Below are 17,530 nucleotides of genomic sequence, written 5' to 3'. Positions count from 1 at the left end.
CCTATTAGGTGTACAACTTTTCTAGCTTTAATAGGGAATCTCATGCTCTAGTCCCCAGGCATGCCCATGCACTCAGTCCATGCACTAGCTCCCAACCACCATAAATAACCCCACCCTCAAGCATGGATAGATCACTTCTTCCTCAACTCTCTTAATTGCAATATCTTCCTCAGTACCACCAAGCCCACACAAGAAATATTAGGGGATTTTCATCCCTCATGAGGTCAAACCACTGATATGCTTCTATGACGACCCTTGTAGGCTTCGTGAGTCCCAGGACATCTCCTACACCTATGAAAGACGCTTCTTCATGTGTGCCAAACACCAGTACGACTCGCCTCAACATGGGTACATATACAAAATCAAATCCTTGGTCGATTGCGTAGATATACGAAATCAAATCTTGGATAGATGTGGTAGCACAAAAAAGCCAATTGTGTATATTGCACTACCTATTAGGGGTAGCATTGAAAAGTCTATTCTCTATACTACATCGACCTATTAGGAGTCCCACCGAAAGGCACTATAGGCCTGCAACATTGACTCATGCACAGGTTTTCCTCTGCCACTGCAGTGACACTCGATTATGACCTTACCAAAGTATGTGATACCCTTCGTCAATAAAAGGCACTGCAACATTCATGCACAAGGTTTTCCCTGCCGCTGTAGTGACGCACGATTATGCACTTACCAGAGTATCCGATGCCCTTTGACAATATAAGACACCTCCATCTCGACAATCTGAAAAGAACTAACACTAAGCATGGCGGGAAGAGGTAGATGGAGAAGGGCCATGCAAAAATTTGAAGGTCATCAACTAAATTATCCAAGAAGGGACGCGTTCGAAAACAGCTTAATGCGAAAAAGGTATGTCGAGGCCCAGATGCCATTGTGGAAAGACATGCAGTATTCAATGTTCACATGACTTGGATACCCTCAAGAGGAGGTACTTCTATTGTTCAAACATAGATGCGCTTTCCAAAGAGAGAGAATCTTCTCAGGTAATTACTTTGAAATGACACAATTTTTCATTCACTTCTTGCACTAACACTTTTCATCCGTAGGCAACAATTCACATCCAACCACCAACCGGGTGTGTGGATTTCACCAGTGGATCGATGGCTTCGTATCCCCCAAGGACCAGGAATGGGTGGATCAAAGGAACAAGTGGGACGACGATGATACGAATTGGAGGCGTGAGAAAGAAGCATGTGCACAAGCACGTAAGAAAGAAGCATCATGTGATGAGGATTGACTATGATGCCAGCTATTTACTTTTCCTAAGGTGTGTCTACATGTTATACTTACGTGTGTGCCTCAAGTGATGTAACTTTCCTATGTGTGTGTCATATCCTAATGTAATTATGTTATGTAACCATACTCGAATGAATTATCACCGGCCATTATTCTACAAATCTTTCTTAACTCACAAAATTGGTTGACGAAACACGACCCCTTGACCTTATCCATGCTGTGATGAAAAGTCGCCACTCCATATGTATCATTTCCCCTCTATGCAGATAACAACTACGAATCAATTATTGTTGCCCTTGTATCATTGAACATTAGTTGAGACTGTTCCTGCACGATGTAAAAGGAACCACTCCATGTTGTCAGAGAAGATGCTCGATAGTGTGACACATTACATCCACAGCACTTGCACCTACAACTGGCCTACACCTATAGTTTGGACACTCGCCCGTGACCTTATCCCTTCTTCTCTCTCTGTCGGCGGACGCTTTCGACAAACATGCAATAACTCTCCATCGAACACAGTGAACAATTTTTGGTAGTATTCCCCCTTGTGCATATAAGGGTAATCAATCCATGACTACTTCATCTCTAACACAGTCCCTTCCATGGCTACTAGTTCAGGGTCTGGATTCAACAAGGGTAAGGGAAAGATGGGCCATTATGAGCTATGGCGCGACATCCTTGATAGACTCAAGCGTGAGGACAAAGAGCGAAAGAGAAATGAAGACCCACAATAGAAGAAGAGGGAGATCGACATTCAGATAGAAGGGCAGAAGTCATTCTTGCCACGGTGCAACTGCGGTAAAATAGCACGCTAGAAATCATTCCCGCTCACCACGATTGCTTGGTGCCAATGCGGTGTAAGTGTGCATGACATACTACCGTACTACAAATTTCATCTAATTTACCCGCTTCCCTCTAACAGTATGATAAGCCTAAGTGCAAGTACGAAAGGTACGCGAATGAAGAAGAGTACGCGAATATCAACTACAGCTATGATGAGGCTAAGGCAATAAGGCGCACGGATGTTGAACGACCGAAGATGAGGCTACGAGAGCTCAATGAAGAGTGGTGGGATAAGTACCTCACTATATGTAGTAACATGCAGGTTCCTCCATAATGTATGCGCGACCTACCAGCTGTGCCAGGGCCTGTGGTGCGTGGACTCACATAAGGGTACATGTGCAGCAAACCCTACCCTCATGGATGCAACTTTCAAGAGACCCGCTGAGAATATCTAGATGTGAAACCTCTATCTTTTGCACCAACTCAGTAGATATTTTCTTGCATCCGATAATATGTCTTTTCATAATCCATGCTTCATTTAACGATGGAGTACTATATGCTATTATAACTTGTTGTAGATTGTGTACTACATGTGATGTACTTTACTTTCATTAATGCAATGATAGGAATTTATCATTCTACAAATATGCTTTTTCTAAGCCCAATGCTTGCATAGGATTCCTTGCTTTCCGTGCTAAGTTAACAATAACTCCTTGCTGAAGTTTTTCATAATAAAATAACCACACCAAGAAACAACTTTCACAAAGAATATCTTACAAGCATCAATATCACAACTTTTCTAGCTTTCACAGGAAATCCCATATCATTTGTTCTTGTGCACAATACTCCTATGCTCTAGCCCCTAGCCATGCCCATGCACTCAATCCACGCACCAGCCCCCAGCCACCATAAATAACCCCACCCTCAACCATGGATAGACCACTCCCTCCCTAGCTCTGTCAACTACAATATCTTCCTCAGTTCCACCAAGCCCACCCAAGAAACACTAGGGGATTTTCATCCCTAGGGGGTCAAACCACCGATGTACTTCTGTGGCGACCCTTATAGGTTTCGTCAGTTCCAGTACATCTCCTACACCAATGACAGACGCTTCTTGATATGTGCCAACTACCAATACGACCCACCTCTACATGCACCGTACGAGTACCCATCGGTATAGCGACATAGATCACTTCTGTGACATTTTTCATACAATTTTATGCACTGTCTTACTAATCTCTCCTCTTATTTTATTTCTCCAGTCTCCGTCACCTATCTATGACTTCATGGGATGGATGGATATGGAGCAAATTGAGGACCATGAGAGGTGGATCGACACGAGCATGCAGTAGAGGGGGCAAGTTTATGAACATCGGGAGTATGAGCAATAGCAAGATGAACTACAGCTCAAGCGTTAGAAGGAGGTGCGCATGAGGAAGACAGCAAAGGAGCGCGCCGCAGCTGAGGCACGCGAAGCAAAGAGGGAAAGCAAGTGACAGAGAGTCCGTCGCGCTAAGGCGTATGGCCCCGATGCCCTGCGAAAGTGCAAGTATCCTAAGTGCACTCAGTAGAGAGTGTCTATTGTAACCCAACCTATTTTCATTCTCTAAGATATTTTATATTTAGTAGTGGTACGCTATTAGATTAATCTTTAGACGTACCGTATATGCTAATGTTTGTTGTCACCATCTCTATATGGTTAGGGTCTTTTCATGCTACGAAGGAAAACCCAAGTTCCATGTAACATTCATCAGCGTAGGTAACCTTCATCCAGGTTTTACAATAATTAGGCTTCACAACTACTATTGTTTGAAAAATTATATCTTACACCCTCCCATGGTTACCTCACTAAAAAGTCAACTAAATAAAGAAATGTCAATAAAATGCCATCGAACTAAAATTAAGGATAGAATGAACCATTCCGTAATACCGTTTGAGCAACTATTTGCATTTCAAATTGCCGTATACAAAAATTATATTAGACAAAAACAATTATACTGAGCGGCCTAAAAAAATATCATATTGCTACGAAGATGAGAACTTTCTATTTTCGGTTATTTAATATACTAGGCACCGAGACCCACATGTTCTGTCCTTTCAACAGACGACAATAAGTCACACATACAATTTTTTTCAAACATACATATTCTTCAAAATATTAAAAAATATATAAAAAATTCCATCAATCATCATACTGCGGCACAACAGGCCACGGCCTCGTGGAACTGCTTGAGTTTTTGGGCGGCCGCTGTGGTGGGTTGTGCTGGCCGGTCCTGTGTCCAGGAGCGAGCTTGTTAGACCATCTCTAACCATATTCCCTTCATTTCATTCCCTTCTCGATTCCCTTTCTCATTTCCATTCTCTTTATTTTCTCTCATCTCCAACAACTTCCTTTCGAGGGGAATCGTGAAGGGAAAGTAGAGAGAATCTCGTCCTGAAGGGAATGAGCCTGTGAATCTCTTCGTAACAGAAAACGTGAAAGAAAATTGTTGGAACGCTGAATGACACGAAAATCCCTTCACGACGGAATTTTTGTCCCCAAATAAAAACTCTTGCATAGTCTTAAGGCCCATAGTATTGGGTCAGAGTTTCGGGGGAAAAATACTGCGGTTTGGGCCATTACGTCTGCCCATTTGGAGTCCACGGCCGCCGCCTTCGGTCGTCGTCGTACCAGCTTCGGACGGAAGTGGCTTCCGTGCTCATCCGGGGCACCATAGGTGCAGCCTCCGTTCATCTGGCGGCAGCGACGTGATTGGTAAGACCCTTTTTCTTTCTCTCTCTTTTTATCCCTGCACGCGACCCAGTCGGTCAACTCCACTTCCTTTTTTTCTTTGATCCAAACATCCCGCCCGCGGGGTATTTTGCAAGCAAGCGATCGATCGCTAGCTGCTCCCATCTTGTTTCACTAAAACCCGTTGAACGAGTAGTAGCATTTAGCAGGCCACCTATAAAAAAGAATAGTATTTAGCAGGCCACCAAATCCATTATCTGGGGACCGGGGACGACAAGTCAAAGAGTCTTCCAAGCACACGTGATTTGTAGTTGGAGGTCCTTAGCTGCAACTTAGATGAATCATGGCTGTGTGCATTTTTCTTTTTCTAAAGAGGAGATACACACCGACACAGTTGTATAGGAGCTGTACAAGCGCTTTTGGAGAGTGTCGGGGCTCGAACCCGGATCACTTCCTGAGAGCTGTCTCCAGAAATTAGATGGTTCAACAACAGTACGAGCATGATTGTGTGCATCTAGTTACTTAAAAATCGAAAATAAAATCTTATATAATTATATCTTCTGATGTAAAAATAAGAGTTAATAAAACTCTTATTTTTTAAAATTTATATGGAACAACCTTACATGATTGAATGTTGACAGGTAGTAACAATTAAGAATTGCAGCTAGTGGGTAGCAAGGGTCAAACCGTTGGTTGATGAACCAACCTAGCAACAGATAACTGCAACGGCTCACCGTCTATGCACTACACTTTCGATCTCCACTCGGGCCACAATCATTCCTCCTTGCTTCTATCTATCTACGAACGAATTGAAACGCCAAATTGTACACATTAAAAGCCTCTGCATAGTTAAATTTAAACACACACGAACAATCTGTCTGGTTAAGGGTGTGTTTGGTTAGAGGACGAAGTTAGATGAGATAGAGTTATTTATGTTTTTTTATAAAATGATTTAATTTTTGTTTGATTGAGATGGATGTATGAGCTAGTTTTTTATTTATTTGATGGGATAAGAGTGGATAGAATGAGCTAATTTTCTGTTTGTTTGATGTGATTAGAGCGTACATAATGAGTCACAAAAGTAAGTTTTTTTTTAGAATTTTAATTAAATATTAACTTATGTCTTTTGGATTAAATCAATTAAAATAGATTGCTAGAGACCTCTAGTTTGCTAAAAAAAACGTTTAGAATTTTTAAACAACATTTATACTTTCAAATAAAATCTAAAGTTAAAAGAAAAATCACGAACACGTACACGGACGAGCGCACGGACGAACGCATGGATGGCTCGGTCTGGCGATTTCGGCTGGATCAGCTCATCCAGGAATTTGAGAGAATATGCTTCGATACTGACCGCCCCGTTCACACTAGGCAGCGAACCAAACATCAAAAAAGTTAGATCATCATCTTCCGACTGATCCTATCCACCGAATAAAATGAATCCTAAGTAAGTATTCACTCTATTCCCAAATAGACGTCACGCTAGATTATGTGTAGTTGAACTTTAAAATATTTTACCATTCTTAAGAAAAAGTGTGGAGTCTAGTAATATGTTATCACTATATTTTGCCGTGAAAAATATTTTCCAACCCTACTCGTATTTTAATAATTCATAGTCAAAGGTGAGTATTGAAATCAATCAAATCATGCTGCTATCCAAAACGACGGATAAATAAGAACGGAAAGAATAATTCGCATCATCTCTGGCTAAGCCATATAGGGCGCGTTTAGATGGTTTGATGCGTTCGTGCAGGCTCCACTTGTCTGTATACGCGTGATGAGTCAAGTGTTTGGTTTTCTGGACGAGAGTTGTGCGCATACATCCACCTGTGCAGTTTTGCATCTGCCAGTGCTGCATTTAACGTACACGGGAATCGGTCGTATGTCGCGTGCAGGCTCACCGGATGCAACGCTGTGGAGCTGGGCCCACTCATCAGCGACAACGAGCTCTCTCGTGCAGTCTCAGATTTAATCTACCAAACACAAACTCAAATTTAATCTGCATCCACCGATCTAACCGACCAAACACACTTCTTTTCTAAATTACAGCTTCCCTCAGTCTGCTTGCCCTCATCCAAAATATACGATACAACTCTACGACACACGTACAGACAATCAACACACCCATAAATCCCCATCACCCTTCCGGCTCCGGTCGGCTGTGCATAGTTGGCTGTTTATTGTTTGCGCGTCAATCAACTAGCGGGAAGAAAGAGGAGCCACCTACACGGAGCAAGATGAGGGAGGGCACCGCGAACTGCGTCGACATCCTCATCGCCATCATCCTCCCACCGCTCGGCGTCTTCCTCAAGTTCGGCTGCAAGGTACCTTCTGCTACTCTCCATCCAGCAGCATCTCATAAAATTTCTCGCCTAGAGGGACCGACGTAATCAAATTCGACGGCCTCCAGGTCGAGTTCTGGCTCTGCCTCTTGCTGACCTTCCTCGGCTACCTTCCGGGGATCATCTACGCGATCTACGCCATCACCAAGCAGTAAAAGGTGAGGATTAGTTAACATCCGTCAAGTTCTTTGTGCAACGACAGATTGTTTGCTTTAGACAAGTTTAGCAACGTAAATTAACAACCAGCATAATATCTTGCGCTGCCGTTAATTTGTGGATGCAGGAACCATGCAGGATCACCAGGATGTGAAGTTCTCACTTGTGTCGTTTGGAGATCAATTGTCAGTTGTTAAGCCATTACTGAGCTTTCTTGCTTCGTGTCCATCATATCGATCCGTCTGAACATTTGTGGATCTTGATTATGTTGCAGTAATTCGTGTGAAAAATCTCTCTTTTGCTGGCAATTCGTTGTTTCGTATGTAGTTCGCGCACTTTACATGGAGAAAGCAATAAAATATGTATATTGCTTGCTGATTTGAAAAGCTCTATCCAGGAGGCACTGTCTATGTATGTATGAGTAGTTCCTTTCGTAATTAATTGATTAGGTGCGACTTTGCTTGACATCTTGGAAGCTCAGCCTAGCATCAGCGTCAGCTCGGTTTGCTCCATGTGAGTCTCATAAAGATAAAAATTTCTTTCAGTATGAGGTAATATACTCATCAACAGTAAAACGTCTAGAAGAACTTTGTTAATTTTTAAGTTCTGTATCTTTGAATTTCAGTAGACGTTATACGAGTGTGTAAGTGTGATGATGTGAATGTGCATGTATGTCTGTTGTACTGAGGTTTAAAAAAGAGAGAAATAAATATCTTTGTTTAACCATACGCTATTGCTAAACAATGCTCAGCTAACAATTTAATTTGATTTCAGACGAATTATGTGTCATGGATGCGCTTTATGAATCATGCATGCTGGCTTCGTGGGCTTTTACTTTGTGGTTTGATAAGTGGGCTTTTTTTCCCTAGGACTTTGCTGTATTGATACTTGTGAGCTTTTTTACTTAGTAGGCTTGCTTCACGGGCCTGGTTTGTGGGCTTTTGCTTAGTAAGGCTTGATTCGTGGGCTATTTTATTCCATGATTTCGCTGCTTCGTGAGCTTGAACGGTTTATTAAAAGTTACATTTCATGTATACTTATATTATAGTCCTCTAAAAAAATATGTGTAATTAAATTATAGTTAATATTATAGTGTAATTAATTATTTTTCCACTTTTCTAATATTTACAGAAACAAAACCGGGATTACTATACAATAGCTAGCTTTTTTTGTGTGGTTGCTGTTGAATATTGTGCCATCAGATTTGCTCTACTATTCGTGCTCTTCATTGGATTGTTTAGTTGTTGGGAACGTTGTGGGCCGTATTCTTTTCCCCATTTGTCTTCAATTGTGTGCCCATTGTTTGGCATTGTTTAAAAATCATTAAAAATTTGAACCTTTTGAATTCGAAACAAGCTGGAAACAAATTCAAATGATTATGGGAAAAGTTACTCAAATATAGCTCAAATTTATTTTTTGGAGTTTGAAAATATGCACATAATTCACCACTTTAAGTCAGCCCTGGTCCACGGAGTTGGTCCACCATGGACCACACACCGAAGTCACCCTAGTCCACGCGTCGTGAACTTAGTCCACAACACAATACTCCTTTATTTTCTATTTTCTAAAAATAATGAATAAAATCTGAAAATACATTTCATGGAATATTTTGTGAATATTTCCCCTTTGTTTTTCCAAAATTAACCTTCCAACAAACTTTTCGAGGTCTATTTCTCCTCCGTTTCAATTCTAATTTTGACTATTGTTTCACAAAAAATCATCTAAATTACATATTTATCCAACCACACTAGTTTCATAATTTTTGTAATTTATTTAAATTTTACTCTAAATTTATGCAATTTGGGTATATTTTGCCATATAGCTAGGAATAGTACTTTAGTTAATTTAGGAGTAGTTTTAAATGTCAAAAAAATATATATAAGTAACCATGTTTTAGGCTATAAGGGAAAACTTAGTATATATATATATTATAATAGTTTAATATGTGTATATAATAAGTGAATGCAATTTCATTAGTAATAAATAATAGCGTAATTAATGTAGCTCATAAATAAATGAGATGATTAGGTAAAAGTGCCAGATAATCATGAACTAGGAAAAATAACACACATTCACACTTGTACTCATAAGGAATCCTAGTGGTCGTTCACAACTAGTAACTTGTAGAATCACTTTAAGTTAGTTGTAATGATTTGATCAGACTCTCTCAAATTTATCTAATAGTGTAGAATAATAATTTAATCTGGTTTTCATGAGATAACCACATTTAGTCTTCATACTTTAGATTCACATAGCAATAGATAGCTGGATAGTCTATCCCTCTAGGACAACCAGATTCTTCTCCTTTAGTCTTCATCCCTTTCAGTTCATCTAAGATTATTTGATCAAGCACTTATTCAATGTTAATTTGTGTATGTTAGAAGAAAAATCATTTGAGGAGGAACTCGAGGACTGGATTAATAGGAAGGAGCAAGGGAAGATATTGATGGAAGGAAGTGTTGCACCTTTGATAATATTCTACCCATGTTTTTCAAATACAACTAGTAGAGCTAAGTTTGAACTATAATACCATGCATGCTTAGGATGTTAAATTTAAAAGATTGAGATAGTTATGATCTAGCTTGTATATACCATACTTTGAAGTTGATTTACTTTAATTCTGTTGAAACCATAGAAGGTCCCCATCATCAATTATATTGATTGTTTGGATGATGTTGTGACTACTAGCATGTTTAGGATTGCCATGCATAAATGACTAATAACGATAATACCTTTTGCCAATCATGTTATTGGGAAAAGTATGAAATGATGTGTGTGCTTGGTGGTGTGAGTGGGTTAAGAATAGTGATGATTATAAAACCTTAAAGCTTGATTTGACAGGGTGAGTAAGGTACCCCACGGGGTTGGATTGCCTTAGGAGCAATGTTCGAATGTGTAATGTTCTTTCTAGGAGACACATGTCTCAGTTGTATAAAGACCAGCTCGTTGTGATATCCTACATAGTGTCAACCATACAACCACATGTCCTGTATGTAGTAGTACTTGACTCAACTCCTCTGACTTAGCTCGACACCCACTTATAGGCTGGTAGTGGCAATAGGAGCCATGAGAAAACTCGGGCATTCTGTGTGATGTCCCATGATTTGGCTAGGAGATTCTAAATGAGTCATGTTTACATGTGAAGCTCCCTAGGTCATCTCTGGTACTTAAAACTTTATTATACCAATCTCTGGATCAGTCACCGGTAAACACAAGTCTTACAACAGATGATATCATAGACGTCATACAACAAATGTGATGGTGAAATAAATCCACCAAGCTAGTAAAACATAAAGGGCACCGCAAAGGCATGAGATCCACGTAGCCCAAACCACCAGAGGGCACAACAAGGAGAGCATTAGGGCATGCCAACTCCATAGGAAACTCAGGTGCGGACGCGACCAAAACTTATTCGTTTGCCTCACCGTTGGCGTCGGTGAAAGTCCAGATCCTCTGCTATAATTACAAGCTAGGGTGAGTACAAATATACTCAACAAGTTCCAACCCTTTCCCTACATAAAGCGATATAAATACATGCACGGTATTGACAAGGGTACGAATATAAGGTTTAGTTTTGTAAAACTGCCAGATTTTTGCATGCAAGAGTTTATTTTCATAAAGCGAGATTGCGAAAAATAGATCATATTGAATTGATGAATGAGGGGTTCATCCATGGTGGAATGTCACCGGGTCCCAAGTTTTAATTTTACTGGACACCTCATCCACGGCAACACACGGCACATGGCATGACCTATTTCCAAAAACGGGCACACCTTGGCCACTCATGCCCCAACGGAACACATGCAACTCGTGCTAGTTGTTGTGACCGAATCATAGTTCGTACGTGATTGTGAACATGGCTATTTAAATAGTTTTACCTTTACAAAGTGGTACACTTTACCCACAAGCTGAGTTTGGCATCATAGCACCGTCGTGGCAGTGCGACTCAACAAAGTCATCGCCCGCCTTAGCTTTATTCCACTAATAGCCTACGTGATCTATCAAGGGATTTCTGACCTACAAGCTAGGTCTCCAACCTGGTAGACAAGCCTGTACCTACTTGTACTGCTCCTTGATCTCCCATTGCACACCTGCCTTCGAATGATTAGGAACTAGCTAGCGGGGTTTAGGATAAGCCCTACCGCATACAGGGCCAAGTGGATGTACTATAAAGACTAGGTAGAATGTCACACTAAATCGGTCCTTAATCGAGCCAAGGCAAATATCTCCACAATAAGCCTGCCACACAGGCATTCCCGGTGGGAATCCTACTTTGCCCCAGCTTTAACAGGTTTGCTTACTTTTGTTAAATCCCTAGAAATTCCTCCCACCCCAATAACTCACACAACACCAGAGCACCGAGTTTCACACATTTCACAAAGCTAATTATGGTAGAGCATGAGATAATAATGTAGTACACCGTCCTAAACATAGTAGTAAAAAGGTGTTCGTCTTAGCAAAATTAAAGTTGCCGAGACGAATGTCCTAGGTTTATCAAGGTTATATCCAAGAATGATTGTAATCAGGCCAAATAATCTAAAATGGGATATAGCTAGATCAACAATTTAAATTATGCCGATAACTATTATTTCATGCAATATTCGTGGAAAATGGCTGCTACGGGTTGTGGTTGTATAATCTGGGATCCACATGATCAAAGAGGGAAATGGATTGAAACTTGCCTCCATTGAAGTCCTCAAGGGGGTCTTACTTGAAGTCCTGTGTTCCCGACTCCTCCCCTTCCTCCTCAAACTCTTTGGTCTTTAAAACGCGGGCACACAAATAATACAAATAAATATAAAAAACAAATGAAATCTAAAAAATATATGAAACTGATGTAAATAGATAGGATTTTAATTTAGATGAATATTGGTGAAAGGACCATCGAAATCAGAGTTAAAATGGAGGAGATATAAGCTTAGGAAGCTGGTTGGAAAATAAACTCAGGAAAAAGAAAATGGGAGAATATTCCTTGGAAAAAATGGATTTTCAGATTTTATAGTTATTTTTGGAAAATATGAAAGGTTGAGAGGCTGATAGGTGGGATCCAATCAATAGTGATGTTGACTTGTTAACCGAGTTACTGTGCTGTAGGCTTGGCTCATGGGTCTATGGACCGAAGGAGATCTAGTCTATGGTCCATCGTGAACCGGGGCATGGACTAGGATGACGTGGTGGCTGACTGGATTTAAGTGGTGGAGCTAGTGACGAGGTGGCGTTGATGTGGCATCGACATGGACGGGCACGTGACAGCATGAGAGCGGACGGTCGCAGGGTGGCGCTGGGACATCCGCGGCGGGGGCTTGCCGGAGAGCTCACCGCCGGTGCCTCTTAGCCTCAGATCTGACCGAGAACCAGTCCATGAGGACCATCACGGCACGGTGGAGCCAGTGGTAGGGATCTCGACAGTGGGTGGCAGCCAAAATAGTGCTAGTAGCTCGCTGAAGTTGACAGTGGCGACGACCGACAGGGGAAAACATGGGGAGGCAATCTGGGGTAGGGTTTTAGGGTTTCATGAGTGTGCATGGGGTGTGAGGAATAGGTCTCTGTGTTCGGCTTGGCCAGCGAGGCATCATTGGCGGCCGACGATGGAGATAGAGGTCGATGGCCACTGCAATTCGGTGGGGGCTTGGAAGAGAGGGGGTAGGGCTAGGGAGGTGGTGAGGGGTCAGGTAAAGTTCACCATGGTGCCATTCTGGCCGACGGTGGCCTTGGCCAGTGGATCGATGGTGGCGGCCATCGGAGGGGAAAATAGTGAGAGAGGGTGAGAGAAAGTGGGGAGTGGAGGGTGGAGCTTACCTCAGTGAGCTCGGTGGAAGGCGGTGAGGAGCAGAGGGGTGAATGGTCGGGCTTTTATAGCTGGGCAAGGGCTATAGGGGCCAGCGATGGGGTCCAACGGTGGAGCTCCGCATGCGATACGACATGCACGTTTGTCAACGATGAACGGTGCCAGCAGTGTAACGGCTTGGACGTGTGTGGTGTGCGGCGGGAAAGTCAATGCGGCAGCCGAGGTGGTGGCGCTCTTTTTTCTTTGTGCACGTGCTCATGTCGACGATGCTCTCGGACACGGTTGTCATGCGTGGTGTCAGTGGAAGAGGAGCGGTGAATGGCAGTGTGGATGGCATCTTTATCGTTGATACGTGGCGACGGTGGTAGAGGTTAGGCGGGTGGCGGTGTTGCGTGTAGGTGGTAGGATCCAACTGCAACACTTGGGCACATGCGCAAGTGGCTGGAGCGAGAGGTAGAAGAAGGAAGGGGAGAGGGGCGACGGGCCGGCTAGGATGGTGCGGAGGGCTAGGCTGCGGTGAAAAAGAAAGGGAGGAAAAGTGAGATGGGCCGCGGGAAAAGGATATGGGCTGAGGTTGGACTGGACCAGATTGAGCCCATCAGGAGAGAAAGAAAAGAAAGGTTTTGAAATTTTGTTTGGATTTGTTTTTCTTTGTTTATGATTTTTGAATTTGATTTTTGATTTCAATTTTTGCTACAATTTTTGGGATGTTACAACATGAGCCTTTGTTTATGTGTTCCGTGGGTGGATATTGTGTCGAGGTCAGGAAGGGTGTGATGTCTCGTTATGCTAGCTTAGCCAGTTGTTAAGGTTGGATTCTATGTATATCTTGTGGATTGAGTGTACAACATCCGTGGAGTGTAAACTATCCAGATTGTCGTGTCCACAGACAATGACATGCTATGATTCAGTCGTAGTGACTAGCTCTATGATGTGCATACCTTCTTGATGTGTGAGTGGGCTATGTGCCCGTGCTTTGGAAGTGCATGCTGTGTTCCTTGAGTTGGAGAGGATTGGGTGTCCATAAATTATAAAACTTGGAATTGGCAGGATGGAGGAATCTTCCCTAGAGCCAATAATATGTTTATCCCTTGGAATAGGATTTGCTTAGTGCCTTATGTATTCACTCCTTTTTTGTTGAATTCAGATGATGAGCCAATGGACAACTACACCTTGTTGGTGATAAAGAGCAGAAGATTAAGGCTTTATCCGCACCCAAGTTGTTGTACGTCTTGGGCTTATCCGTTATGTTTCTACTATGTTGTAGGACTCTATTATTTTAAGCTGGTAAAACTATATATTTAACTCCGTGTTGTATATGTAAGACTCTAATATAGGTATGTGTTTGACCTATGACTATGATGCATATTCTGTTAGAAATGTGCTTATCAACTATTGATCCAGGGATTGATATGAAATGCTTAGTGAAACCCGAAATGATGGGTCCTACATTAGGTTAGGCCAATGAAGATGGGTTCTGGATAGAAAAATAAGAAAAGTTAAGGAAAGAGAGGGAGAGTGGTTTGAGCTGAGTTGGGCCCAAGGAAGGGAGGAGGAATAGGATCTGGCCCTGAAGGTGTTTAAGCGGTTTAGAATATTTAAACATTTAAGAGATTTGCATTGATTCAAATTTGAGGGATATCCAAATTTTAATCAACAACAAAAATACAAATAAAATCAAGAAAAACTCCAAAATGCATTATGGTTACTTTGTGCAGGTTTTCAAAGTTCAAAAAATAAAATAAATTTGATGTATATTTTGGATACTTTACTCATTTTTACACATTTTAATTTGAATTTGTAATAAATCTGATTTTTAAATTTTTTTAGTGAATTTGGTAAATGCCAAAACATAGGGTGTTACAGAACATATACTTCTTAAAGGAAAATAGTCACCCAAATTTCGATCTGGAAAGAACTCAAACCTAGCCGGAAGGGGCGTATACCACCACACCTCAAGGCAAGGTGAGGTAAATTTTATTTCTTGGCAACCTTTTCCACTAAGCTTTTATACGGATAGAAATTGCTTCTCTTCGTATGTTAGCCATTTAAACTGTCCGTTTCAGCAATGATTCATTCATGTGTACTTCTCTTTGGAGGAGACACATACCCGACAGGGAGACGTCGTTAGGAGTTAGGATATTGTATTCGCATTTGCTCCATCCTTTTCCTTTTATTTTTTCTTATGCCCAACAACGATCGAGAGAGACTCTTCTGATAGAAACAATTCGGCTCTACGTGCCCACTCTGGCTAACTAGTACGGCTGCTGGTGCGCGCAGTCGAGGTTGGGCCCGGCGTCGACGTTGAAGATCTGGCAGTACCTCCGGTAGAACCCGATGCGGTTGTTGACCCGCGCGTCGTCGGTGCGGTTGCACTCGAGCCCGCCGTTGACGATGTTGGTTACGAGCCCGAACCCTGCCGTCCGGTTGGCCGCGGCGTCGGCCGCCGTGGGGCGGTACTCCCCGACCATCACCTCGTGGCAAGACGGCTTGGGCCGCCGCGGCGTCATCCAGAACCACAGCGCTGTCCGGAACGCAGTCTCCGAGCAGTTGGCCACCACCTCCGGGTTCCGCAGGCCGTCAAAGCCCAGCGCCCGCCCCGCCGGCCCGTAGTTGAAGTTCCACGAGAGCTGGATGGGGCCCCGGCCGTGGTAGGACTTGCCCGGGTAGCACGGCCACTGCTTGTCCGTGGCGTCGCAGTAGTTGCTCGCCGGCCTGATCTCCTCCTTGTAGCACAGGCCCCACGCGTACGGGCCGTCCGGCGCCGTAGCCCAACCGCCTGCAGAAATCGTTGCCAACTCACGTCGCAACATCTCATTTGTACAAGTGCCGTATGATCAGCTCGAGTCGCGTACCTGTGGTCTCGTGAGAGATTTGCGCGAAGAATGCGGCGATCTCGCGCTTGCGGGTGTCGAGGTTGCCGGTGCCGGCGAACTTGGGGAAACTCCTGGCGGCCTGCACGAAGGACGAGTAGTTGTAGAAGCCCTTGGCGGGGCAGGCCGCGTCGTCCTTGTGCAGGAACAAGGAGTTGTATAGCTCCTCGCTCACGATCGACGCGACCGAGCTGCATTGCCCAGGGCCGTGCCGCGACTCCACAACGCCGCCGGAAGCAACCAGGAAAACAGCCACGGCAGCGAACAATGTGCCGAGCGCCGCGTAAGAATACGCCATTCCTGATGATGATGCAAACCAAGTGGCGAGCGCACTGACGAGCACTAGCGTACGGCGTGCATGAATTATGGAAGGGGTGTTGGAACGGCAAGTGCGCATGGACGTGCGATATATAGAGGTGGTTGCTATTTGCTAAGCTAGTGGAGCGCCGCGACGCATGGAAGAGACAAGGACGGCCGGCCGATCGATGGTGGTGGGCGCAGGCCTACTAGCTGGTCAGAGCTTGGACCGCTCTCGCCATCAGTGGTTGACTTGATCTTGTCAGGGGCAGTTCATCATCGAAGTGCAGGCCAGTTCCGTTCCGCTGAAGAATAAGCTGAAGCAGAGACAGACCAAACGAAGCAAAGCGAACAAAAGATCGTCGCAGCAACTGCACAAGCGCCAGTCTGACGAAGAAAGATCCATTGACGAAGCAAAAACCAAGAGTAGCAGAGGAGATTGCTATTGTTCCCAGCTAGTTGAATTGATCTACCTTGCGCATTTTTCAAAAAGAAAAGGAATCGGTTTTCCTTGTTCTCCTATTCTTGACAGTTCAATCTCTTGCCGGGCCAAATTTTAGAAGATTGCACTAGTATAGATTAGTGATGGTAAGCAAAGTGGAGTTGGTAGTGCATGCCTGCACTATATACAGGAAAATAGGTGTATCCATTAAGAAATCGAAATGGTATTTGGCATATACCTGCGCGTGCGAGATTGGATCGGGTCAGCGAAAAGTTGAGTGTGCCACTCCAGTTAGTGCATCAGCATATGCGTCTATTCGGGCGTTTACTGCTGTAGAGTGGGGGTCGTTGTCCTAGTGCACGGCCTGCAAAGTTTGACGCACGTCCTTTTCTCGCCTCCTTTCTCATCACTGAACAGTCTGATGCCATTGTGTGCCTATGTGGGTAGGGGAACCGTTAAGCAATTGATCAGGGTGCTCGAGAATTCAGGGTACCAAGAATACAACTCATCTTGGCAATATTTTCTTACAATGCCTGTAACTTTTAAGTAGAGCTTGTCTTGGTCATTGAGATTGTGTGATGAGGATAATAGCCGAGAAATTCAACATTTCACCTATGACAATAGGCTCCGTTCCTGGTAACCTATGAGAAATTCCCTTAATAGCGGATATATATGAGAAAATTTGATCCTGTGAATTTATATAGGATGGAGACAGAAAGACGCTCCCATCCCTGCTCCACACTATATCACCGATATCACACATATATACCTATATTTTTTTAATATATAAATATTACATTACGTACGAGAAATAATAAATTACTCTTATATTTTTTTTATGATATTTAACCCATCTTGTAT

The 17,530-nt window shown here is 43.1% G+C and overlaps 2 protein-coding genes across 2 annotated transcripts; one reads left to right on the top strand and one right to left on the bottom strand.

The window, feature by feature from the left end:
• The first annotated feature begins 6,908 nt into the window (after positions 1-6,908).
• LOC133887859 (hydrophobic protein LTI6B-like) lies at positions 6,909-7,647 on the top strand. Its single transcript, XM_062327848.1, has 3 exons — positions 6,909-7,095; positions 7,182-7,271; positions 7,397-7,647. Exons 1-2 carry the CDS (start codon positions 7,009-7,011, stop codon positions 7,266-7,268), a joined length of 174 nt encoding a protein of 57 aa, XP_062183832.1. The 5' UTR covers positions 6,909-7,008; the 3' UTR covers positions 7,269-7,271; positions 7,397-7,647.
• A 7,550-nt stretch (positions 7,648-15,197) lies between these two features.
• LOC133887848 (chitinase 10-like) lies at positions 15,198-16,293 on the bottom strand. Its single transcript, XM_062327838.1, has 2 exons — positions 15,913-16,293; positions 15,198-15,836 (listed from the first exon to the last, which is right to left on the bottom strand). The coding sequence occupies exons 1-2, from the start codon at positions 16,226-16,228 to the stop codon at positions 15,313-15,315; spliced, it is 840 nt and encodes a 279-aa protein (XP_062183822.1). The 5' UTR covers positions 16,229-16,293; the 3' UTR covers positions 15,198-15,312.
• Between the last annotated feature and the right edge of the window lie 1,237 nt (positions 16,294-17,530).

Source organism: Phragmites australis, chromosome 1 (assembly GCF_958298935.1).
Source record: "Phragmites australis chromosome 1, lpPhrAust1.1, whole genome shotgun sequence".
Lineage (NCBI taxonomy): Eukaryota > Viridiplantae > Streptophyta > Magnoliopsida > Poales > Poaceae > Phragmites > Phragmites australis.
This window is presented reverse-complemented; position numbering and strand designations above follow the sequence as displayed.